We start from the raw sequence: 25,067 nt of genomic DNA on the forward strand, positions 1-25,067 counted from the left end.
TGGAGATGTTATACAAGGAGTTCTTACTAAGGAATATAAAGGAGCAGATGATTTTGGTGTTCCTTCTGGCTCTCAGATTCTTTGAAGGAAGATGTTATTAAACAAATGTCTTTTCTTGGCACAAAATGAAATTTGAGCAGGATTTCCTAAGTGCTTCAAGATCAATGAAACGCTGAGTCTTGTAGAGACTGTATGTGTATATGTACACACACACACACATATATACATACACCACACACAGATACACACACAGACACACACAAACAAAATGGAGATGAAGCATTCAGGAATAGAGGAAGGATGCATTATGTGTCACACTTAAGGACCAATGCCCAATAATATCCCTAGCACAGAAGAACTATTAGTGAATTCATTAAGTTATTGTTTATACTTATACTGTATTTCTTAAGCTAATTTCCTACTTAAGAAATATGCCTTTATTAGAGGTACTTAGTAAATGTGTACTGTCAGTCTTCCACTTTAGAAAGTAAAACTTACCAATTTCAAAGACAACAATTCTGATTAAGCTAAAACACTTCAATTAAACAAACATGTATTTATCCATGATAATAAAAATGCACACCAATGAACAATTAGGGAACATGCTAGTTCTTCTTCCTTGCTGAGCACAATAGCCAGATGCTACTTTAAGGCAGGGGATTGTAAGTTTTTTGATTGTGGGCCAAGATCAGAAATCCTTTTTATTGGTAGCACTGGTAGAATCTGTTACTATTAAAAATATGGATTTTTAGCAGTAATTAGAAAATCAGTTTTAAAAGTTTAATCAACTTTATTCATATACAAGTAGCCAGATTTGTGAGCTAAGTCCTAATTGTCCATCAATTCTGATCAAATTGTCATAATACTGGTTTTTAACATATTGCATCATTCTCAAGATCGCTTGGAATGCATTAAGTCAGGGCACATCTCAATTCTGACTTTAGCTTATATCATTGATATAAATCAACCGATGTGGTTGTCAGCTTTCATGAAAGAGAATGTATTTCCACAAAGTGAAGTGGATCCAAACACTGTCCAAAAGTTTGGTCACACAGCCTGAAAATTTAGGTTGTTAGGGCCTACTTGCCTAGTAGAACATGTGTGCTAGCAAATGATGCGAAAATATCCTTGCTAAAAATATCAGGTGAGCTGCATTTGTCCTTTTGATTACATTTTCAATGTCAGGGCTAAAAGGGGTTAGTAAATTAAATATGAAGATTTTATTTAAATTTTAGCTAAAAGAAAAGAATACCACATACCTTTGTATTTATCCAGCTTAGAGCACAAGCTTTCACTTGAAGTTTCACATAGTTATCTTTTATATCAGGAAGATTCTCCTATGCAAAGTTTATACAGAATAGCATGAGAACTGTTATACACAAGCCTTTCCTAAAGTTAGATAAGTAAAGTCGTTCATGTATATGATCAAAAAGAGTATAGCAATTGCGTTTGCTGGTAAAACTAATCTATATAAAGTTTGAGACAGTGGTGTAGGCTCAAGAGACAATAATAGAATTCTACCTCACAAATACAATTTTGGGAGAAGTTTTAAAAAGAGTATTCTGGTACTGATTTAGTATTGTAGGCAATAAAATCATGCTCATGAATTAAATAACCCAATAATTTTTGTAAAAAATGAGGATTTAAAAATATAATCCCCTAAGTTATGGAGAGTAAAGTCAAGTATCATAAAAAAAGGGTTTAACGTTTATCTTCCATCTCTTTAATGCAAAAACAGTCTTTTGAGATGTTCTTAACTTTTAAGTGAAGTGATTTTTAAAGTAACTTATTTAATGTCTTTCCCTACCTAATGTTTTCCTTGGAAAACATGCTCAATGAAATAACAAGTTAAACTTCGAGGGTTTGCCATCTTTATACAATGACAAAAAACATTTCTAGTTTAGTTAATTATAATAATTATCATTAGAAAATTTTTAAAAATTAGTCTAATTTTTTTCTTGAACTGTTTACATATGCAAATTAACCAAAACAAATATCTTTTTTATTCGTATAACATGAGTCCAAAGCTTAGTTTTAAAAACCTTAAATTTGAAGAATCATGTGTGCTTAGCATGACCTTTAGATCAATGAATGTCACAAATTATATTACTATCCTGATTATATAAAATGCAGAATGAATAAGATTATCAAAGATTTAGAAGTGTATTATTGAAAACAATACACATTTTCTGTTACCATATATAAATACATAATAGTATTTCTTGAAAAATATGAACAGAGCCTTACAAACGCACAATCTACTTTATTGTAGAATTTTATGTAGTAATCTTTATGCAAAAGAATTTACTCTGTAAATTACTCAAAAAAATGTAAAACAGTTTAAAACTCCAAAACCGTAATTTGTTTATTGGATCTACTTGAAAAACCTTATCTTAACATCTATAATGTGGTTCTAACACATATGGCCCATTTGAATAATGCGCAATGGTGTTGTAACAAAATGAATGCTGTAACATATATTTGGTATGATCTACATATTAAAAAGATAGTATTTCATTTTAAATATAATATTAAAGTAAAATAATTTGAGGAAATAATTTTAAATAAGTTAATCTATTCCATGAGGAAATTGACCTATGATGAGAAAATACTCCTTTAATTACTATAGAAGACCTACTATATACTATTACTATAGTAGTCTACTATTGTAGACTCAATATGGGACTACTGGAAGCAAGCTGTATGTAATAGAGATTCACGGTTTTAAATGTAAATCTTCTGTTGTACTCTATGTGGAAACAACAGATTTTTATGTCAGTTAAATTTAGAATAAAAAAATAAAATTTTAGAAAGGAAAACCTTCTAACATTCTATATAAGGCTTTTCTCACCTTTTCTTGAAATACAAATGAAATTTCTTCTCCTGGTGAACTCTGCTGAAAGTACAAGCCTCTCATAGTGACCTGAAAGAAAAATTAGGTAAAAACAATATAAATCACAAGGATATAATTGACTTTAAAAATATTTCCAAAACCAAAAAAAATTAAAAGTTATAATAAATCATAAATGTCAATAAAGCATTTTCAGCAAAGTCTTTTTATTGATAGGCCCTGTCACATAAGTTTCGTCATTCATGGGGAGACCAGGTGATAAAATATTTGCAGATGAATATAATACATCAACACTATGAGAAAAACCCAAACCAATTTCTCTCAATAGTGGGTTAGTGATATCACTTCCCCGCTTCCCTCCCCTGAAACAGCAGGTGGCAGTGAAATAGCAGGAATTGTTCATGCTCAAATTAAACCCTGAGTTCTTTACCGAAGGAGTCAATGGATATTACTATCATAAGAAAACAGAGTTACTGTTAAAAAAAAAATCCTACCTTCTATTTTAAAAGCTTTGCACTTTTAATAGTGAACTCTGAGACTCTTAGGCCCTCCATTAAATTCAATTGCTCTAATCAGGGACTAGATATCCAATTCATCTGTGTAGAACACAAGGCATATTTGAGGTAAATATGGAAAGAAATGAATTTTTAAAAAACTGACTATGTTAATCTGAGATTTAACCTCACAACCAACAAATTGGCAATGATGATAAAAGATGAAAATAGTCAATGATGGAGGGGCACAGCTGGTGAAGCTGTGAACTAGTCTAACTATTCTGGAAAGCAATTTGGAATTATGCTAAGAGTAACGAAAGGTCCATATTCTTTGAACCAGAGATCCTGCTAATAGGCATTTACTTCGAGGAGGCCAAAAGCAGAAAGAAAGGTTCCATATATAAATATCCATAGGTGAACTTTTTGTGGCAGCAAAGAACTGGAAACAAAGTAGACATCTATCCTTCAGAGAATAAGTAAATTGTGGTGCATGAATATAATGAACAGTACTTTAAGAAGCAACAAACAAAAAAAAGTCAGAGAAGCACAGATGGACATGAATTGATGTGGAATAAAATATAACCAAGAAAAGCAATATACATGAATACTACAACGCAAGTGGAAAGAAAAATCGAATGCTATGTAATTATGAAGACCAAGCTTGGCCTTGGAAAAAAAATTGAAAAAAATAAACAAACCCATTTCCTTCCCCTCACTGCAGAAGGAAGGAAACATGAGGAAAGGCTTCATGTGGTAACTGGTTCTTAAGCTGAGTGCTGAAGGAAGCTTGGGATCCTAAGAAGTGGTGGTGACAAAAGAGGGCATTCTGGACACGGGAGCCACTAGAGCAAAGGCATGGAAATGCAGATGATCCAGCTGTATATGAGGACTAGCAAGAAAGCCAGTCTGGTTGGAACAGAAAGAATGGGAAAGGCTGAAATGGGGACAGGTTATTAAGGGTTTTAAATGCAATAGACAAGTTTCCATTTTATTCAGGAGGCAATAGGGGAGGCCACTGGAGTTTACTGAGAAGTTAATATAGATAGACCTGAATTTAAAGAAAATCATTTTGGCAGCTATATGCAGGATAAGAGGCATTAGGCAGGGAGACCAATTAGAAGGCTATTAAAATAGTCATAGAATCATAGATTTAGAGCTAGAAGAGATCTAAAAGCCTCATTCTACGGGTGAGGAAATCAAGGCCCAGGGAAGTTATGTGACTTGCCAGAAGTTGTACAAATCAAAGTCAGAGGTAGGACTTGGAACTAGGTCCTCTGACTCCAGAGCCAATACCAGAGCTCAATGGGTGTCTGTGTAAGTAGACAGAAGAGGGCAACAAAAAATGAGATGCATACAGAAACGACAAGATTAGTAAGCAGGAATTAGTATGCAATAAAAGTACCCCTTATACATCAATCACCTTAGCAAAATTCTGAAATCATGGTAAGAACAAAAAGCCTAGGATCTTTTCCATTTATCCATCCAGATTTTTTGGTCTCAGTTCCTGTGGACTAGAGGTACAGAAAGAGCCATGCATTTTCAGACATGGCCAATGTAGTGATTTTGTTTTGCTTTAGTACATGTATCTATTACAAAGGTTGACTTCTATTTACTTGGAAGGCAGGTCAGCAAATACTGATATACAAAAAAGGAGCATAAATAAAACAATTTAAGATTTAAAATTTTTTTTTAAATTTTTAAAATTTATTTTATTTATTTTTTTAATTTTTTTTATTTTTTAAAACTTCTTTAACATATTTAGTTTTCAGCATTGATTTTCATAAGAGTTTGAATTACAAATTTTCTCCCCATTTCTACCCTCCCCCCCCACTCCAAGATGACATATATTCTGGTTGCCCTGTTCCCCATTCAGCCCTCCCTTCTGTCACCCCACTCCCCTCCCATCCCCTTTTCCCTTCCTTTCTTGTAGGGCAAGATAAATTTCTATGCCCCATTGCCTATGTATCTTATTTTCTAGCTGCATGCAAAAACTTTTTTTTTGTTTTGTTTTTGAACATCTGTTTTTAAAACTTTGAGTTCCAAATTCTCTCCCCTCTTCCCTTCCCACCCACCCTCCCTAAGAAGTCAAGCAATTCAACATAGGCCACATGTGCATCATTATGTATAACCCTTCCACAATACTCATGTTGTGAAAGACTAACTATATTTTGCTCCTTCCCAACCCATCCCCCTTTATTGAATTTTCTCCCTTGACCCTGTCCCCTTTCCAAAGTGTTTGTTTTTGATTACCTCCACCCCCATCTGCCCTCCCCTCCATCACCCCTTTTTTAAATCTTCTTCCCTCTTCTTTCCTGTGGGGTAAGATACCCAATTGAGTATGTATGGTATTCCCTCCTCAGGCCAAATCTGATGACAGCAAGATTCACTCATTCCCCCTCACCTGCCCTCTCCCCTCCTCCCACAGAACTGCTTCCTCTTGTCACCTTTATGCAAGATAATCCACCCAATTCTATCTCTCCCTATCTCCCTCTCTCAATATATTCCTCTCTCATCCCTTAATTTGATTTTATTTCTTTTAGATATCTTCCCTTCATCTTCAACTCACCCTGTGTCTGCGGTCTCTCCCTCTCTCTCTTTTTATATATGTATATATATATATATATATATATATATATATATATATATATATACACACATATATATATATATATGCACACACATACACATATACATACATGCACATTCACTTACATATATATACATACACACACACACACACACATAAACATATATATATATATATATGCATATTCCTTTCAGCTACTATGATATTGAGGACTCATGAATCATACACATCATCTTTCTACATGGGAATGTAAACAAAACAGTTCAACTTTAGTAAGTCCCTTATGATTTCTCTTTCTTGTTTACGTTTTCATGCTTCTCTTGATTCTTGTGTTTGGAAGTCAAATTTTCTATTCAGCTCTGGTCTTTTCACTGAGAAAGCTTGAAAGTCCTCTATTTTATTGAAAGTCAATATTTTGCCTTGGAGCATGATACTCAGTTTTGCTGGGTAGGTGATTCTAGGTTTTAATCCTAGCTCCATTGACCTCCTGAATATCGTATTCCAAACCCTTCGATCTCTTAATGTAGAAGCTGCCAGATCTGGGGTTATTCTGATTATGTTTCCACAATACTCAAATTGTTTCTTTCTGACAGCTTGCAGTATTTTCTCCTTGATCTGGGAGCTCTGGAATTTGGCAACAATATTCCTAGGAGATTTCTTTTTGGGATCTATTTGAGGAGGTGATCGGTGGATTCTTTCAATTTCTGTTTTGCCCTGTGGCTCTAGACTATCAGGGCAGTTCTCCTTGATAATTTCGTGAAAGATGATATCTAGGCTCTTTTTTTGATCATGGCTTTCAGGTAGTCCAATAATTTTAAAATTATCTCTTCTGGATCTATTTTCCAGGTCAGTGGTTTTTCCAGTGAGATATTTCACATTGTCTTCCATTTTTTTCATTCCTTTGGTTTTGTTTTATAATATCTTGATTTCTCATATAGTCACTAGCTTCCACTTGCTCCAATCTCATTTTTAAGGTAGTATATTCTTCAGTAGTCCATTGGACCTCCTTTTCCATTTGGCTAATTCTGCCTTTCAAGGCATTCTTCCCTTCACTGGCTTTTTGGAGCTCTTTTGCCATTTGGATTAGTCTGTTTTTTAAGGTGTTGTTTTCTTCAGTGTATTTTTCAGTATTTTTTTGGATCTCCTTTAGCAAGTCATTGACTTGTTTTTCATGGTTTTCTCGCATCCTTCTCATTTCTCTTCCCAATTTTTCCTCTACTTCTCTAACTTGCTTTTCCAAATCCTTTTTGAGTTCTTCTATGGCCTGGGGCCAGTTCATGTTTTTCTTGGAGGCTTTGGTTGTAGGCTCTATGACTTTGTTGTCTTCTTTAGGCTGTATGTTTTGGTCTTCTTTGTCACCAAAGAAAGAATCCAAAGTCTGAGACTGAATCTGGGTGTGTTTTCGCTGCCTGGCCATATTCCCAACCAATTAGCTTGACCCTTGAGTTTTTCAGTGGGGTATGACTGCTTGTAGACTAAAGAGTTCTATATTCCACGTTTGGAGGGGACGCGCCAGCTCTGCCACATCAGCACTCCTCCTCCCCCAAGAACCCCCAACCCGGACTGGGCTTAGATCTTCAGCAGGCTGTGCACTCCTGCTCTGACCCGCCACTTAATTCCTCCCACCAGGTGGGCCTGGGGCCGGAAGCAACAGCAGCTGTAGCTGCCCCACCTCCACTGCCCCAGGGGCGGTGGGCGAACCACAAACTCCTTCCACTCCAGCAGCTTTTCCCACTAACCTTCTCTGTTGTCTTTGGTGTTTGTGGGTTGAGAAGTCTGGTAACTGCCGCCGCTCACTGATTCAGGGCGCTAGGGCCCGCTCCGCCCAGCTCCTGGTCTGGTTGGTCTGAGCAGCCCACGCTGGGCTCTGCTCCCAGCTCCCAGCTCCGTGTGGGATAGACCTCACCCAGAGACCATCCAGGCTGTCATAGTAAGATAATAAGTAAGACTATAAGATAGTAGTCTACATCCAGTATCTGCCATACTGCTTTCCATTTTTTCCCAACAATTTTTACTAAACAGTGAATCCTTATCCTCAAATCTTAAATCTTTACATTTGTCAAACACAAGATTACCATAAACATTTACTAATGCGTATTATATGTTTATGCTGTTCCACTGATCCACCTTTCTATTTCTTAGCCAGTATGAGATAGTTTTGATAATTACTGCCTTATAATAAAGTTTAAGATGTCACTGCTAAAACTCCTTTTTACACATTTTCCCCATTAATTCCTTTATTCTTGACCTTTTGTTTTTTCAAATAAATTTTATCATTTTTTCTAGCTCAATAAAATATTTTTCTGGTAATTTAATTAGGACAGCATTCAGTAAGTAGATTAATTTAGGTAGAATTGTCATTTTTATTATATTGGCTCTGCCTACCCATGAACAATGAATATTTCTCCAATTATTTAAACCTGACTTTATTTGTATACTTTTATAATTATGTTCGTGTAGTCCTTTGGGTTTGTCTTTTCAAGTATATGCCCAGGTATTTTATGCTAATCTTATTTATTAATCTAATGGTTTTCGTATATTCAATTTTATTATTTACACCTTTAATTTTCAGGATTTCCAATTTGGTGTTTGGAAATTTTAAATTGGTTCTTTTTCTATTTTTTTAAAAACTGCATATCCAATTCATTGGTCTGCTCTTTCTCTATTTTACTGATGGAAGCATTTAGCGATAAAAAATTTTCCTCTGATTACTGCTTGTGCTGTAACGCACAGGGTTTGTTATGTTGTCACATTATTGTTGTTCTCTTTAATAAAATTATTTATCACTTGTAACTCAAAATCTTGTGGAAATCAATGTTGAAAACTACAATATTAAATAATGAAATAATTGTTAAGAAAAAAATAAAGGGTTTCAAGAAAAAATAAAATAATTTACTGTTTCTTCGACTTGTTGTTTAACCCAATCATTCTTTAAGATTAGGTTATTTAGAGTCCACTTAATTTTTAATCTGTGTTTCTATGGTTCTTTATAAAACATAATTTTTATTGCATTATGAACTGAAAAAGATATAATTAATATTTCTGCTTTCTTACAACTAGCTATAAAGTTTTTATGCCCTAACATATAGTCAATTTTTGTAGAGGTACCATGTACCACTGAGAAAAAGGTATATTCCTATTCAGTTCTCTCCAGATAGCTATCATTTCTAGCTTAGCTATGATTCTATCTATTTCCTTGACTTCTTTCTTATTTTTTTTGTTAATCTAGTTCTGAGAGGGGAAGACTGAAGTCCCCCATTTTTATAGTTTTGCTATCTGCTGACACCTGTAATTCATTTAGCTCTTCCTTTAAAACTCTGAATACTATAGCATTTGGTACAGATAGGTTTAGTATTGATATTACTTAATTATCTATGGTATCCTTATCACGCTATAGTCTCCCTGTTTATCTCTGTTGATTAAACATATTTTAGCTTTAACTTTGTCTGAGATCATAATTGTTACTTCTGCTTTTTTTTTTTTTTAATCAGCTGAAGCATAACAAATTCTACTCCAGGTTTTTATTTTTACTCTATGTATATCTCTCATTTTTAAATGTGTTTCTTGTAAACAACATATTGTTGGATTCTGATTTTAATCCATTCCGCTGTTTCCATTTTATTGGTGAGTTCATCCCACTCACGCTCAAAGTTATAATTACTAATTGTATATTTCCTTCCATCCTATTTTTCCTGTTTTTCCTTCCCTCTTTTTTATCCTATCCCTCTCCATAGATGCCTAATTTACTTCTGATTACAGCCTCCCTAATTTGCAACACTTCTAAGAATCCTTCCCTTAACTTCTCCCCTAATTCTCTTATTCCTTAATCTACCTACTCTTCTAAGAGTCCCTCTCATCCTCTAACTCTCTTATTTTTCTGTAAATTAAGACTTTTATACCCTTCAAGATGTACATGTTATTTCCTTTTTAACCCAGTTCTGATAAGAATAAGGTTCTAGTACTACCAGTTCTCCAAGCCATGTTTGTATGAGATAACTGCTCCTTTTTACATCTCCCTAACCAATTTGATTTTTTAGGGTCATACCATCATCCTCAACTCAACCCTAAGCCATCCATCAATGTATGTTCTTTCACACTACCCTAGTTACGATAACATTGTTAAGAATGTTTTCCCATATAAGACTTAAACAGTTTGACATTATTAAATTGCTTACAATTGGTCTTTCATGTTTACCTTCTTATGTTTCTTCTAATTCTTGTGGGTCAGATTTTCCATTCAGTTCTGATCTTTTCCTTCTGAATACCTTAAAGTCCTTCAATTAATTAAATATCCACTTTTTCCCCATTTAAGATTACACTCAGTTTTGCTGGATAAGCTGTACTTGGTTATGAACCCAGCTCTTTTGTTCTTTGAAAAATCGTTTCATCCTTTCAGTCTCGTCAAGATATTTGGAGACATTCCATTTCCCAGAGCCAAGGCCCAGCAAGCAGGCTGTGCCCTGAGCTTGGCATAACAACAATCGTTTGTGCTCTGGATGATCTCACTCTCTGGCAAAGTGTATTGCTTTGACCAGCACCAGGTGTTCACTGTCCCCTATCTCTCAGAGACCTGAGAGCCATCCATCACACCTTTTAGCATGCTCACAACCCGTTTCTTGTAACAGTTAAGTGAACTGAACCAGGTACTGTACTCCTATTTCTGCCACGCCAACTCTGGTTCTGTTTCTGTCCGTGAGACAATCAACTTGAATCCTGGAACCTGGGAACACCTGCACTGTCCACACATGAGCCTGCTATGGAATGGCTAAGAATGATTATGTCATGGTCCAGTCCACTTATGTATATAAAGCACTGCCTCTGTCCCAGCATATTAAGCCCTCCTCCTCAGGAGGACTTCTGCTTACAAGTATTTCCTCACTTTGAAATTAAACTTCTGCTTGTGTCCTGACTCTCTTGTCTCTAGGCTGCTCTGTTTGGCTCCAGCCACCCACAGATTCTAGTCCAGTTGACAGTTTTTTAATGTAGAAGCTGCTAAATCTTGTGTTATCCTGACTATAGCTCCACAGTATTTAAATTGTTTCTTTTTAATTGTTTGTAGCATTTTCTTCTTGATCTGGGAGCTTCAAAACTTGGCTATAATGTTCCTGTGAGTTCTCATCTTGGGATCTCTTTCAGGTGGTGATGGGTGGATTTTTTTCAATTTCTATTTTATTCTCTAGTTCTAAAACTTCAGGGCAATTTTCCTTAATGATTTCTTGAAGCATAGTGCCTAGACGCTGCTTCTGATTATAACTTACAATTCTTATATTGTCTCTCTTATTTTCCAGTTCAGTTGTTTCTAATGAGATGTTTCACATTCTCTTCTATTTTTTCATTCTTTTGATTTCATTTTATTATTTCTTGGTGTCTTATAAAGTCATTAGATTTCCCTTGCCCAATTCTAATTTTTAAGGAGTTATTTTTTTCCTTAAGCTTTTTGGTCTCTTTTTCCAATTGTTGACTTTTTATAATTTTTCTTAATTTTCTGGCATTACCCTTTTTTTCCTGCCTAATATTTTCCTCAATCTCTCTTATTTGATTTTAAAAGTCCTTTTTAAGCTCTTCCAAGAACTCTTTTTGGGCTTGTGATCATTTTACATTTTCCTTTGAAGTGAGGTAGCTGTTTTAACTTCATTGTCTTCTTCTGAGATTAAATCCAGATACACACATACACTATATATACATGCATATATTAATATATTAATTATATATTTATTCTATATATGTGTGTGTATGAGTATATATATTTTAAATCACCATAGCAGTTATCTCTGGTTGGTTTTTCTTTTCTCTTTTGCTTCTTTTTTTTTTTAATGGCTTCTTTCTTGGCTGCTAACTTTGTTAAAGTCAGGCTCTAGTCCTGAGGTATGGGAGATAATGTCTCAAACTTCAGGGTTTTTGGTGCTTTTTTTCTAAGTTCTATATGGGGGCCTGATCTCAGGTAGTCCTCTCTGCCCTTGAGCTTCACAAGCAGAGCCCCCAGCAATACTACAAATGGGGTCCCTCCGGAGGCTGCAAACTCAGCTCACCCCTCTGCCCCAGAACCAAAACCAGGGACTCTACTCTTCTGTGAAAGACCATAGCCAGCAAGGCCCTGCCCCTTTGCAACCACACTCACAGGGCATGTGCCTGTTCTTCCTTACCCATAGCTATGGCCTGGGACCAAGTCTGGTCAGCATACTTGTGCCCTACATCCCGTGCCATAGGAGAGCCCTGCGATCTTCCCCTGATCAGCTGCCAGACCCACCCATTGTCTGTGGGGCAAGAGTTCCTGAAGCTGAAGCTGCTGTCTACACAGCTGGTCTCAGGACTTGTTTGTTGATTAGGATGTTACCTTTCAATTGGGCCAGACCACAACCCTGGCAAATCAAGTCCTTCCTAACATCCTCCCACATTGTCTTAGGCTGGACAACTGCTTCACCCTGACTTTTAATTATTTCTGCAGCTCAAAGTTCACTTTGAGTTGTTATTTTAAATTATTTGTGGAGGAATTTAGGTGAGCAAGGTAACTTCCTGCCTTAATCAGCTATCTTCCAATAAATAGCTTTTAACATACACCGAAGAAAACAAAATGTCCAGAAGTGGACACAAATAGAACAATAATTACTAGTTTGCTAAATTTTATATGTCTTTGAGTCAACAAGAGCCTACTATGTACCAGGCACATATGTTGTATCTGCATATTCATGTGAATCTGTGTTCTCATCAATTTAGAAGCACCCACCAACAATGCAGATTTCAACCCATAAATGCCTGTTCATCCTGTATTGTTCTTTGTGTAGCACCTCCCCTAAGCTTGTTAAAGATGATCCACCCAATATGTATTTTCTTAAAAATAAAAAAAAAATCCTCACTTAAGAGAAATTCACAGCTTTTTATACAATTCTCTTTCTCGTTCTCTTTCATTCATATATTGGAACGTTTGTGTTTGTGGAGGGCTAAGTTAACAATCAAAAAAAAAAAAGACGAGACAAATTCTACTTCCTTCATTTGACAGATGAAGATACTAAGTTCTGAAAATGTTAAGTAACTGGCCCAAAGCCACACATCAAGTTAATGGTGTCAAGATTAGATCTTAAGTTTCCTGATTCACATATCAGTGGTATTTCTACCTTACCACAAATGTTCTTGAAGGTGGAAATGTGAAAAGATTAAAATTAAAATACACCCCCCCCCACTGAAAACCTGAAGCAGAACTTTAAAAAAAAACCCTTGCCTGATACGACATAAAATAACAAGTTAAATCAAACTTCCTTTTCTTTCCCTCTTTCTAACTACACCAAAAATTGCCACTAAAAGGAGACATTTGATCCAGTCTTAAAAGAATGAACTTCATTCTTGGGGGGGGGGGGGCGCCCAGGGCAATTGGAGTTAAGTGACTTGCCCAAGGTCACACAGCTAGTAAGTATGTCAAGTGTCTGAGGCTGGATTTGAACTCAGGTCCTTCTGACTCCAGGGCTGGTACTCTACTCACTGCGCCACCTAGCTGCCCCTTGAACTTCATTCTTTAGGAATAATAATCACCTAATGTTTCTCTAATATCTAATCATTCTATAGATATAGTATATAGCATAATGTTTGTAGAGCATAGTTGCTGCCCTCTATTACAAGTAAGTATCATGGCTAAAGGAAATAGTATATATAATTTTAAGATGACCTGTAACATTAACTTTTTGTTATATAGCATTGAGGATACAAATACAATGAATTAAAACAACTTCACCTCACCCTTAAATATTGTCATTCCTCTGTGTTCTTTTCTCATTCATCGTACTTCTATTCTCTACACATTTTCCTTTGGTGACCTCATCTTCTTTTACCTCTCTAGCTGATGGATCTGTGATTTCATAAGTGTGTATATTTCTTCCACAGGTACAATTCAATTCACCAAAGAACTGGCAAGCAACTATTATGTGCAAAGTACTGTCAAATGCTGGGGATAAAAGGTCAAAAGTAAGCTAGCCCTGCTCTATGGTATACCACACACATATATAAAATAACTCCAAGTTAGAAGAACACTAACAATGGGGGTGGACAGGAGAAATTAATAAAAGGCTTTATAGAGGAAAGGGAACCTGAAGAGACTGGATCAAAGGAAGTGTATTCCAAGTGTGATGAATAGTTAATGCAATGTTACAGAGATGTGGGTGAAGCTTTGTGTGAGGAAAAGAGAGGAGACCCGTTTGGCTAGATTATAGCAAATGGGAAGGGGAATAATGTTCAGTAAAGCTAGAAAGATATGTTCAAGCCAAATTGTGAAGGACTTTAAGAACTAACCAGAGGAGTTTGTATTTTATCCTAGAGACAACAGAAAGCCACTGGAGTTGATTGATCAAGGGAGTAACATGGTCAGATTTGTGTTTAAAGAAAATCACTTCAGCAGGAATGTGTAGGATTGACTATGGTGAGAGACTTGAGGTAAAGAGACTATTAGGAGGTTGTTGGAATAATCCAGGCAACAGCAGATAAGGGCCCGAACTAAGGTGTTAGCAGTGTGAGTAGAAAGGTTCAGATGTGAGAGATGTTGTGGGGGTAGAAAGAGCAAATTTGACAACTTACTGCATTTGTGGGGTGAAGGAGAGTGAAGAGTAGAGCATCTTACTGGGGTTACAAAATTGGTAGTTTGGAAGACTGGTGGTACCTTTGACATAAATAGGAAGTTTGAAAGAGGGCAGAGTTTGAGGGAAAAGACACTGAATTCACTCAACTTGTTAAATATAGGGGGAGAATGATTTGGGATGGGGGAACAATGTACAACAGCCACCATGATTTGGATTGAGTAAAAAATTTTGAGTGGTCTCTAAGGAAGAGATAAAAGTAAAAGGAAAATCTAGAAGTGGCAGCAGAAGGCAAAGAATATTCTGACTCCCCCACCAGGACTAGTTTGTTGGACAGTGTGAGAAAAGACAGGACAAGAGAGGAAACCTAGGGAGTGTCAATAGGGAAAGGCGGGGGAGCCTAGTCTAAGAAGATGAAGGGCATGAGAGAAAGAAGTCTTGTATAAAGGGAAATCTGTTCATTATGGAAGGGAAATTCCAGAGGGCACAGTGGAAGGGGTGTGAAGAGTGGCAATGGAACATGGAATGGAATAGGATTGAGGAGGACTGGGATTAGAGAATGGGAGGTAGGGATTGAGGATGTTTTTCTGCTGTATGGCCGGTAATTTATTAATACATGGATAGGGAAATGATCAGCAGAAACCATATGGTTAGTTAGTAATGGGTGAATAATAAAACTCAGTCTCAAGGGGTTTTGTAAGAGAGTAGGGTGATAAGCCTGGTTCTAGGTCCTCCTCACTGCCACTTCTAGAATTCCATCTCTTTCTGTCTGTCCATAGTTAACTAGTTTAACATAGTTACGACAAAACTGTTCTCCATCTTGAATCTTTGTCTTTTTTTTTCTATTACAATTTATACCCTATCAATTACATCTCTTTCAGCCACTTTTCCTTCTACAACCTGTCATCCTTTGAGGGTCACTCTCTTTGTAGTACTCAATCTAGGTACTTGTTGCCATTATCTACTAGCCTCCATTTCTTCTCAGTGTCTAGTACCTAGTCTTAGTTTTTCTCTCTACCCTAAACCCCTATCCTTTTATCTGGATGCTTTGGAATATACTTTGAACAACCACAGCTTCTAGTTCAAGTTCTTCATCACAACCTTCATCCTCATCAGCCCAAAATAGTGTACATATTGAACTTCCATGATCTTGAACTCTGAAGTTCCCTCTATGATCATAAAATGATCACAATAATGCTGCATCTTTCCCTTTCCCTACAGGAAAATAGAAGGGAAGGGGATAAGAGAGGGAAGGGAGGGTAATAGAGGGGAGTACAGATTGGGGGAAGGGGTAATCAGAATGCAAGCTATCTTGGGGTGGGGGGAAGGCAGAGATGGGGCGAAAATTTGAAACTCAAAATCTTGAGGAAGTGAATGTTGAAAACTAAAAATACATTAATTTAAAAAAACAAAACAAAATTAATTCTCTTGTTTGGGTGACAAAAATGAGTTGTAAGAATGACAAAATATTTATAAAGGAATGAAAACCTTTCATTAGGTAAAAGTGGTCAAATAAATTTCTTTTCATAATTTATAAAAACTGAAAATAATTCACATGCCACATGCTCATACTCTGATTTGTTTGTATTATTTCTTTCCTAAGAAAACTCTTTTTCTTTGGATAAAAATGTTCAATGAACAGATGGAATTTGTGAGTCTAATAACATCTTTGAAACCCATATGTACAGTTTAAAAGGGGAAAGAAAGTGTTTTGTTATCATACAATTTTTGAATTACAGATTCACTACTAAACTGGTAATTCAGCATTACTTAGTAACAGCTAACATTTACATAAACCCTGTGTAATAGGCACTATTATTATAACAATTTTATATTTGGGGAAACTGGGGTTGAAGGAAGTTAAATGACTTGCCTAAGGTAATACAGCCAGTTAGTGAGGCAGAATTTGCACTCTGGCTTTCTAATTTGCATCCAAGTGTTAGTTTAAGAATTTATATACACTTTCTTCACTACTCAAGGGAATGAGCACCTCGTTAAAATAAAATAAATTCAGTTTATTTCTGATTATGAGCAAAACAGTTTCTATCATAGTTTCTCAAGTATATTTTCCTACGTTGTATTTGAACTCCGGAAACAAAGTGGCAAAATCGTATAAAGCATTTTACTTTAGACTAGAGGCAGTCCAGTCTCATATACAGAACACTGCTGACCATGTTTTGAGTGAAGCTACATTCTACTACTACAAACTATGCCAGTTTCCATTTTTAACATACTTTGTCCATACCTCTAGCTCTCATTTTGTAAGCTAAACATCAGAAATATTTGCTTGTAGCAGAAATTGGGTAATGAGCACATATATGTAAGGAGAAATTAAGCATAGCTGTAAATGATGTAAAGAAAATCTCATGATGAAACCCTAGTGTGCCAGATTGTAATCTTATTGCATGGTATATGGCTCTTTGAGAACTGATTTCTGAGCTGCTAAAAGACAGGAAGATATATTGTTGGAGTAGTAAGAAAATGGTATGCTGATTTCACTGTTGATAGAGCTGTGAAGATGTTCAACTATTCTGGAAAATAATTTGGAATTATGCTAGAAAAGTTACTGAATTGTGAACTCTCCTTGACTCAGAGATTCAGCGATTACTGAGACTGTACTTCAGGGTCAGTGATGGAAAAGGCCCCATGTGTAAAAACCTTTCTCGAGGTATTATTTTTCTAATAATATACTGGAAACAACCTATATGCTAAACAATCAGGTAAAACCTAACAAATACGGCATATAAAATAAGGATGATAAGGAATACTACTAAGTAGTAAGGAAAGAAAAAACAAAAACAATTCAGAGAAACATTAGCAGACCTGCATGAAGTGGCACAAAGTGAAAAAACTAGAGACAAAAGAACCACAGAGTCAGTAAAGTCAACAATGATGGGCAACAAACCTCTGGTCAAACAGAATTCTAAAGTCAGTGGTTAAGTGCCTGACACATATTAACTATAATGATTTAGACATAAAGGGTGATACCATAAGCAAAATAGGAGGGCAAGGAATAGCTTAGGTATCAGATCTATGGAGACGCGAAGAATTTATGACCAAACAAGAGATAGAGAACATTATGAGATGCAAAATGGATAATTTTGATTACTTTAAATTAATACGTTTTTGCACAAAACCAATGCAATCAAGATCAGAAGGAAAGCAGAAAGCTGGGGAACGATTTTTCACAGCCAGTGTTTCTGACAAAGGCATCGTTTCTAAAATATAGAGAACTGACACATAGTAACTATGATTGCATGGGAACTGTCACTTAAACTCAATGCTCCAAGCAGTAAGGCAGCCAGGTGATGCAGTGGATAAGGGTGCTAGGTTGGTGAGAAAGATCTGAGTTCAAATCCAGCCTCAAATCCGATGATATTTATATAACAGCACAGTGCCGGGCACACAGTAATCACTTAATGTAAATAGTTGCTCCCTTACTCCTCCAAACAACTCTCAAGACTGAGGAATAGGACTGAACTCTCTTCAACAGTTGGGAAAGTTTTCACAACGGTAGTTTTGCATACAAAGATCACACAGGTCAGAAGCAAAAAAAAATTTTTCCCCTGGTATTAGACCATTATAATACAATACACTCTACAGCAAGGCACATAGGAGTCCTGTGACTTTTAGTTAATGGTGACTCCGAAAAAAAAACTCCCAAGCGTCATGCAACCGTGTGCACCCACGGAAGGGAAACCTAAGTCAAGCAAGCGACAAAAAAAAGCTGAATCCCACATTTCGAGTAGGAAGGGAACTTCGTATCATCTATATAGTTCGACCCCTTTGTCTAAGAAACTGAGGCCCAAAGAGATCAGGGGACTTATTTAGGATGCCATACTAACAACATACTAAAAAGAAGTAGAAAATTAATTCAATTTTATTCGAATCACAACCAAACAAAAGTTGAAGAAAGAAACTCATTTAATAAGTACTTACTATATACTAGGGACGGTGCCAAGTGCTTTACAAATATCTGATCGATTCGATTCTCACAACAACCCTGGAGGAGGAGCTATGGTTGTCCCCATTTTAGAGTAGGCGAAGGTCAGTGGCGAAGGGATTTGCCCTAAATCGTCCCAGGGACAAAAACCGTCGGAGGCAGAATTTGAATTCTTCTCTTCCCGACGCCAGGGACAACAGCGCCCACTGCGCCACCTGGCTGAGATAGTCCAGAACGAACATACACAGGCCTTCTTCCGCAGAAAAGGGGAAACCAAACAAGATAAGGCCTCGTCACTTCCTTCCCGGGTCCGCGTCCTCGTCCGTGAGGGGTGTGGGGGTGTGTGTACTAAATGGTCTCCAAGGTCCTTCCCAGCTCGAAATCGGGGAATATCGAACAGTCTACGACTGCCACAAACGCCACTTCGTTACTCGCGCCCGCTCCGTCCTGACCCAGCCACAGGATTAGGGCCGCAGCAGTCAACCGCGTCACCACCGTCCTCCCCCCCCCCCCCCCCAAAAAGTCTCCACGCCGCGTCACAAGCCCGGGCAACCTACTTCCTCCTCACGCTAGAAAGGAGGATTGTAAGGTTCCCGAACATACCTACCTGCGTAGAATCGGTAACCTGCACTCCCCGAGTCCTCTTCAGTCTCGGGTAGTTCCGTTTAAAGCCCGCCCCCAAACTCAGTACTTCGCTTCCATTGGCCCTCTACCCTCTGTCTATCAGCTACGGCTTGCGGCGTGGGAAGCAAAGCACCATAGTAACTAAAGGAGACTACGTCTCCCAGCATGCTTCACCTGGAGCTGCCGCAACATGCTCACGAAAGCATGTTGGGCATTGTGGTCTCATGGTCCAGGCGACCATTTCATGCAAATTGAATGAGTCGTCAAGGAGACGCCCTTCTTATCCCCCGCCCCTCCCCAGAGCCCCGGGCCCCTTCTTGCCTTTGGGCGATGGCGGTTTTTCTGTCTCTTCTAGCTAAATATGTTTAATAGCTACAGTGACGGAGAACAGAGAGAGACTCAATCTGGCACCACGTAGCACGTGACAGCATCGCATAAGGTGAAAAAGCCGAGAGTGTGCGATGATTACACCGAAAGGCCCAACCAATGTCAGCCCGCCCAGTTCCTAACATCACCCCTCCCTCCCATCTCGCCGCGGAGTTCTAAATCCTAGCTCTTATTGGTCCATTTGGATGTCATTATTTCCCTCCTCCCTCCTTTCCCGGGGTGGGCGGGGCGTGCAAAAGTCGTCCGTCCCTCTCACTCCCCAGCTCTCCCCGCCTTCCCCACCATCCAAGTCCTCCTTCCAGGGAGGTAGGAGGGGCCACAGTCTTGGGATTGAGAGGTTGCTTCCCTTCCCCCCACATCTGTGGGCGGGGAGCAAGGTAGAGAGAGTGCAAGCGGGACTGGGGGGGTACAGTGGGGGGTTCGAGAAAGAGACCGAGGCGGAGAAGGGGAGAGCGCGCGAGACTGAAGGGAAGGGTGGAAGATTAGATGATAGATAGATAGATAGACAGACAGACAGATAGAGTTGGTTGCTCCATAGTACGGCGGCTCGGAAGGGAGAATCCCGAGAGAGCTCCGGGACTGGAGGGGATGGTGAGCGGTGCGGCGGCAGCGTTTTCATCCCTCCCCGGGGCGTGTGCCCGGCACTGATTTCTCCCCGGGACCGCGCAGCTCTCGCCCGGAGATGAGGTGGGGGAAAGGCGAAAGGCGGTGGGCTGAGGCCGTGGGGGGAGGGGGCAGGAGCAGAGAAAGGACGGGATCCGGGAGCTGTGGAGGCGGCGGGTGTGTGTGTGCGTGCGTGTGTGTGCGTGTGTCTGGGGGGCCAGTGTGTGTGTGCGCCTGTAGGGAGGGGATCTCTCTGGGAGGTGGCGGGGCTGGGTCGGGGGTCGGGGAGCCATGGCCGCCTGGTTGTAGACTTGGGCACCCCCCCGCACCCCCGCGGGACTTGCTCTCCGCGACCCCTCCGGTCGCCTTTGGCTCCCTGCGTCCCTGCCCACCCCCAAGCCCAGGCTCCCCAGCGACCTGCTCTTCTCTCCCGTCCTCCTCCTTCGTCGCCCAGGCGAGCAGGGCCGGAGTGAGGGGTGGGCTCCGGACGTTCGGGGCCCCTGTGGCGGGGGGAGGCGGGGGGGAACGGAATGAAGGACTGGACGGAGGAGACCTGGGCGGTGATTTGTAGTTGGGAGTCCCGGGTGGGGGTGATTTGTTGGGTGATTTTGGTATTTAAAGATCTGGCTTCAGGTTGATCGGGCCTCAATACCTGGCTGGGAAAAGAGCAGCCCTCCTCTCTTATTTTCCCTCTTCTCCACCCCGCCCCTTGCTTGTTGGGGAGGGGTGGGGGGCTCCGCTGGATCCTTCCCGGACGAGCCTTCCCTTCCCCCCACTAGTCATGGTTGGGTTTGATAATCCAAGCCATAACCTTCCCAGTTTTCTTGGCAAAGCTAGTGCTCACTGACATAGGTTTTTCAGTCTTTTCTCCCTGGCTCATCCTTATCTGGGTTTCGCAAAAACCAGTGTCACTGAAGGACATCGATCCTGTTTTAAGATACATCCTCTTACTGTGATCTCTCTCTCTCTGGTGGTAGCCACCAGAGGCATGTATGTGTTTGGTTCCTCATCTCTTTTGCTTTTCCTTTCCCAGTTTCCCTCCTTTCCCCCGGCACACAATTTTATGTTATGAATCGAAAGAATAATTTTTGTGTCTCCTGGCTAGATAAGGTCATCACCAATTGTTTGTGTTTGTATGTGTGTTCTCTTGGTTTCCCCGTCTGTTCCTCCTTTTTTCCTTTTCCACGTGCATAATTTTATGATTCTAACTCAAGGAACAATTGCTGTGTCCCTTACCTAGAGAAGGACACGACCAATTAAACAAGAAAATGTAGTTGGAACCATCAAGAAAAGGAAACCAACGTGGGATCATCTTCCTGTTTCTTTAGTTCTGTTTGCCTTTGAATTAGGAGACAACTTTATAGATTACATTTCCTTTGGGTATCTTTTGTCCTGGTTCAACTGTCTTTTTTTTTTTTAAACAAAAATGAATTTTTGCTTTTTAGGAAACAGATTAGTTGTGATAGCTTTTGTATTCAGTCTTTTGGGGCTGTGGCAGATTTTTTTTCCCAAGGACATTTTGGTATATTGTTAAAATAGGAAAACTTTATTTGGTATCTACTTCTTTATGGTGGCATCAGTTTCTTTTTGCCAAAGAAAAGAAATTGGAATATAACATGCAGAATTTCTAAACTTGTGGTTTTGTCCGATTGTCCTTCCACCTTTTTTAAGTAGAATTTTTTTGGATGCTATCCCTCTTGCCTTCATACATTTCATTGTTGTAAATGGGGTGCAATTCTCCATTGCCCTTTGGATCACTTACAACTTTAATTTTTTTAGATGTTGTGGTGTTTTGAGATTTGAAATCATTTAGCATCATGAGAGAGTGTGTTAAAGATGATGAATTTTTGTGCTGGGGAGTATTTTGAGTTTGTTGTAAAGACTATATACACTTACTCAAATTCAGTCCATTGATTTCTGGTCTCAACTCATTGTCTTATCAATTGTTCCTATTCCATATATACATTATAATGAATGAATCCCACTGTACTGTGTTCTTGTGAGACTTCATCTGGAATACCGTGTTCAGTTCTGGCCGCCTTTGGTTAAGAAGGGCATTGTAAGCTAGAAAGTGAGCAAAAGAGGGCAATCAGGATGATGAAGGAACTCTTCAGTTTATGACATATGAGAATACGTTGAAAGAACTGGGCATGTTTTGCCTGGAGAAAAGAAGATTCAAGAAGGCATGTGTTCAAGTATTTGAGGGGCAGTCATGTGTTCAATTTGGCCCCAGAGGAAAGAACTAGGAGCTGTGTGGGTAGAGGTTGGAAACAGGCAGATTTCAGCTTGAGATTGTGAAAAATTTTCAACAATTAGGGCTGTCCAGAAATGGAATGGGCTGCCTTAGGGAGGTAGTAATTTCCCCCTCCTTGAAGGTCTTTAATCAAAGGCTTAAAAGCTGACCACTTGTTAGACCAGATGGCCATTGAGGGTTCTTCAACTCTCTAATTCTTTTATTCTATAATTCTGAACTTACTCTCTTGGTAATCTCATTAGCTCACATAACTTAGCAGTCCTGTCTGTGATTGTCAGATATGTGTTTGTAATCACTCTCCTCAGTTCCAGGCACACATCATTAAATAACTTATGATTTTTTGAGGTGGATGTCTTGTAGGTAGCTCAAGATCAACACATCCAAAACAAACTCCTTACTTTTCTAAAACCCTCTAAACTTTATCCCTTCAGGGCACTGCCATCCTTCTATTTTCTATCTAGCTTTGTGACTGCAGCCCTTCATTTTACATATCTTGCTAAATCTTGTCCCTTCTGTGTCCACAACATCTCTTACATCTGTTTTCTCCACTCATACAACTGTCACCCTAGTTTTGGTCCTCATAACCTCTCATGTGCCTTATTGCAATAGTCTCCTACCTGGTTTCCTCTAATTTCTTTTAATCCATCCTCCACACAACTGATTTTTCTTAAAGTCTGATCATGACACTTCCATACTCAATAAATAAAGTCCACTAACTCCCTGTTGGGCAGCTAGATGGCGCAGTGGAGATAGAGTGCCAGGCCTGGAGGTAGAAAGACGAGTTCAAATAAGACCTCAGACCTAGTTGTGTGATCCTGAGGAAGTCATTTAACTCTGTTTGCCTCAATTTCCTCATCTGTAAGCTGAACTGAGGAATGAAATGCCAAACTGCTCCAGTATCTTTGCCAAGAATACCCCAAATAGGGTCATGGAGAGTCAGACGTGGCCAGACAACGACAGCAACAAGCAGCTCTTAGTTACGTCTTGGATCAAGTATAAGATAAACTCCTCTGTTTGGCATTTAAAGCTCTTTATAATACGGCCCCATTCTATCTTTGCAGCCTTCTTACCCTTTACTCCCCTTTCTTACTCTTTCTCATACATGACATTATCTGTGCCTTTGCACTGGTTCTTCCTCACCTCTGCATCGTAGAATCCTTCACTTCCTTCAAAGGTCAGTTAAGGTGCCACTTTTTGCATGAAGACTTTCCCTCTTTCTGCCTTTTCCCCCCAAATTATTTTTATATACCTATATAGGTATGTTTGGCTTCCCTTGCTAGATTATAAGCTATTGGAAGGCAGAGATTGTTTTACTTTTGGCCTTTATATCCCTATTTCCTAGCATAGTGACTGGCACATAGTAGTCACTATGATTGATGGAGGATATGTATATCACACTGTTTTAAACCTCCATTGACCTCAATGAGAGGGTTGTTGAATGGTAATCTCTGTGGTTATATTATCAAGAAATCTTGTATGATCTTAACATATACATGAGATTCCTTGTTGGAAGAGAGCCTTTCGAGATTCATTTTGCTCTACCAAGTTAAATGCTTATTTTGTTTCCATCTAATGGTAAATAGGATCTTATAGTTAGTAGGTTGTTATATTCTGTGCAACGAGTGTGGAGAGAATTGAATGATTGTAAAGATATGTTCTACCATAGAAACTTTGTGAAAGTCCATTTCCCCTCATTTTCATCAGGTTTAGTAGATACATGTATAAGTTTCATTGTTATAAAGATTTTATAAAGATAAGGAAATAGGCATCGAGGTTGATAGGTTCAGATGTTCTCTTGATAGCTCTTTCAGGCAATGTTATTGCCTATAATCACCAATTTTCTCCTCACTTTTTTATCTTCTCCTTATGAAATACCTTATAAAACAACCCATCAACAAACATAGAAAGAAAATCTCCAGGCGCATTGGGCAGATCCTCTATGGAGAATCTCTAGAAGAACATAGAAGAAAAAATCTTGAAATCAAGTGGTTTGAATGGATTGTGCTCTGCGAACTAACTAGAGACTAACAAGACTAATTAATGATCACTGATCCTTTGAAGTTAATAGTAGATGATGTGGAGGGTGATGATGACAATACAAAGTCTAAGATTTATAATCAGGCATCTTTGTTTCTGATTCTTAGATAACTTTTGTTTTATATCACCATCATTTCTGATTACTTTCTTCCCCATTTCCTACCTGTCAAGCCCACGTTTGTCTAAAAAAGAGAACAAAAATGAGTTCAGCAAAACCAACCAGTATGTCAGCCATGTCTGACAGTGTATATAATATTCTATACTAAGAGTTGGCAGCCTCAGCAAAATTTCTTTTTATTATGAACTTTTAAAGAATAGAAAAAGAGGATTGCATATGAATCTGTTACCTTCAATTGCATTTTAAAGGTGTTTATTCAGTTTAACACAGTAGAAACAAAACTGGCCTATTCATTTGTTACCACTTCTGAACTTCCTTTTGCTCTCTTCTGTTTATTTTTATTGGTATTGATTTTTTTTTGCATTGTATCACCATTGCTACCCAACTACTTTCCCCAATAATTCCTCCCACTCCCAAATAGTTCTTTCTTGTCACAAATTAGAACAAGTACAACAAATTGACATAGTAATTGTGTATGAATATGTATGTCTCATTCAGGACCTTACTCCTCCTTTCTCTGTTAAGATGTGGGAAACAAGTTTTATTATAAATACTTTGAAGATATAATTGGTTATTGCCCAAATGATGGCAATTGGTTGGTTTTCATTTCT

General features: G+C 38.5%; 2 protein-coding genes across 11 annotated transcripts in view; one reads left to right on the forward strand and one right to left on the reverse strand.

The window, feature by feature from the left end:
* The window catches only part of CRYZL1 (crystallin zeta like 1), a 53,413-nt gene extending 34,258 nt beyond the window's left edge, over nucleotides 1-19,155 (reverse strand). For 2 of the 8 annotated variants that reach the window (XM_036744711.1, XM_036744718.1), the window contains exons 1-3: nucleotides 19,041-19,113; nucleotides 2,852-2,923; nucleotides 1,260-1,337 (exon numbers count right to left, since the gene is read on the reverse strand). In XM_036744711.1, coding sequence (XP_036600606.1) covers nucleotides 1,260-1,337; nucleotides 2,852-2,917 — 144 coding nt within the window. In that variant the 5' untranslated portion in view covers nucleotides 2,918-2,923; nucleotides 19,041-19,113. Of the gene's footprint in view, nucleotides 1-1,259; nucleotides 1,338-2,851; nucleotides 2,924-7,671; nucleotides 7,707-18,429; nucleotides 18,456-19,040 lie in introns of those variants that run through there. The other 6 variants (XM_036744717.1, XM_036744715.1, XM_036744714.1 and 3 more) reach the window with 5 other exon arrangements.
* Nucleotides 19,156-19,756: 601 nt separating this feature from the next.
* Nucleotides 19,757-25,067, forward strand: part of ITSN1 (intersectin 1) — a 279,862-nt gene continuing 274,551 nt past the window's right edge. For 2 of the 3 annotated variants that reach the window (XM_036744721.1, XM_036744719.1), the window contains exon 1: nucleotides 19,757-20,131. The gene's annotated coding sequence lies outside the window, so the exon portion shown is untranslated. The remainder of the gene's footprint in view (nucleotides 20,132-25,067) is intronic. The other variant, XM_036744720.1, reaches the window with a different exon arrangement.

This window comes from Trichosurus vulpecula, chromosome 2 (genome assembly GCF_011100635.1).
Source record: "Trichosurus vulpecula isolate mTriVul1 chromosome 2, mTriVul1.pri, whole genome shotgun sequence".
Lineage (NCBI taxonomy): Eukaryota > Metazoa > Chordata > Mammalia > Diprotodontia > Phalangeridae > Trichosurus > Trichosurus vulpecula.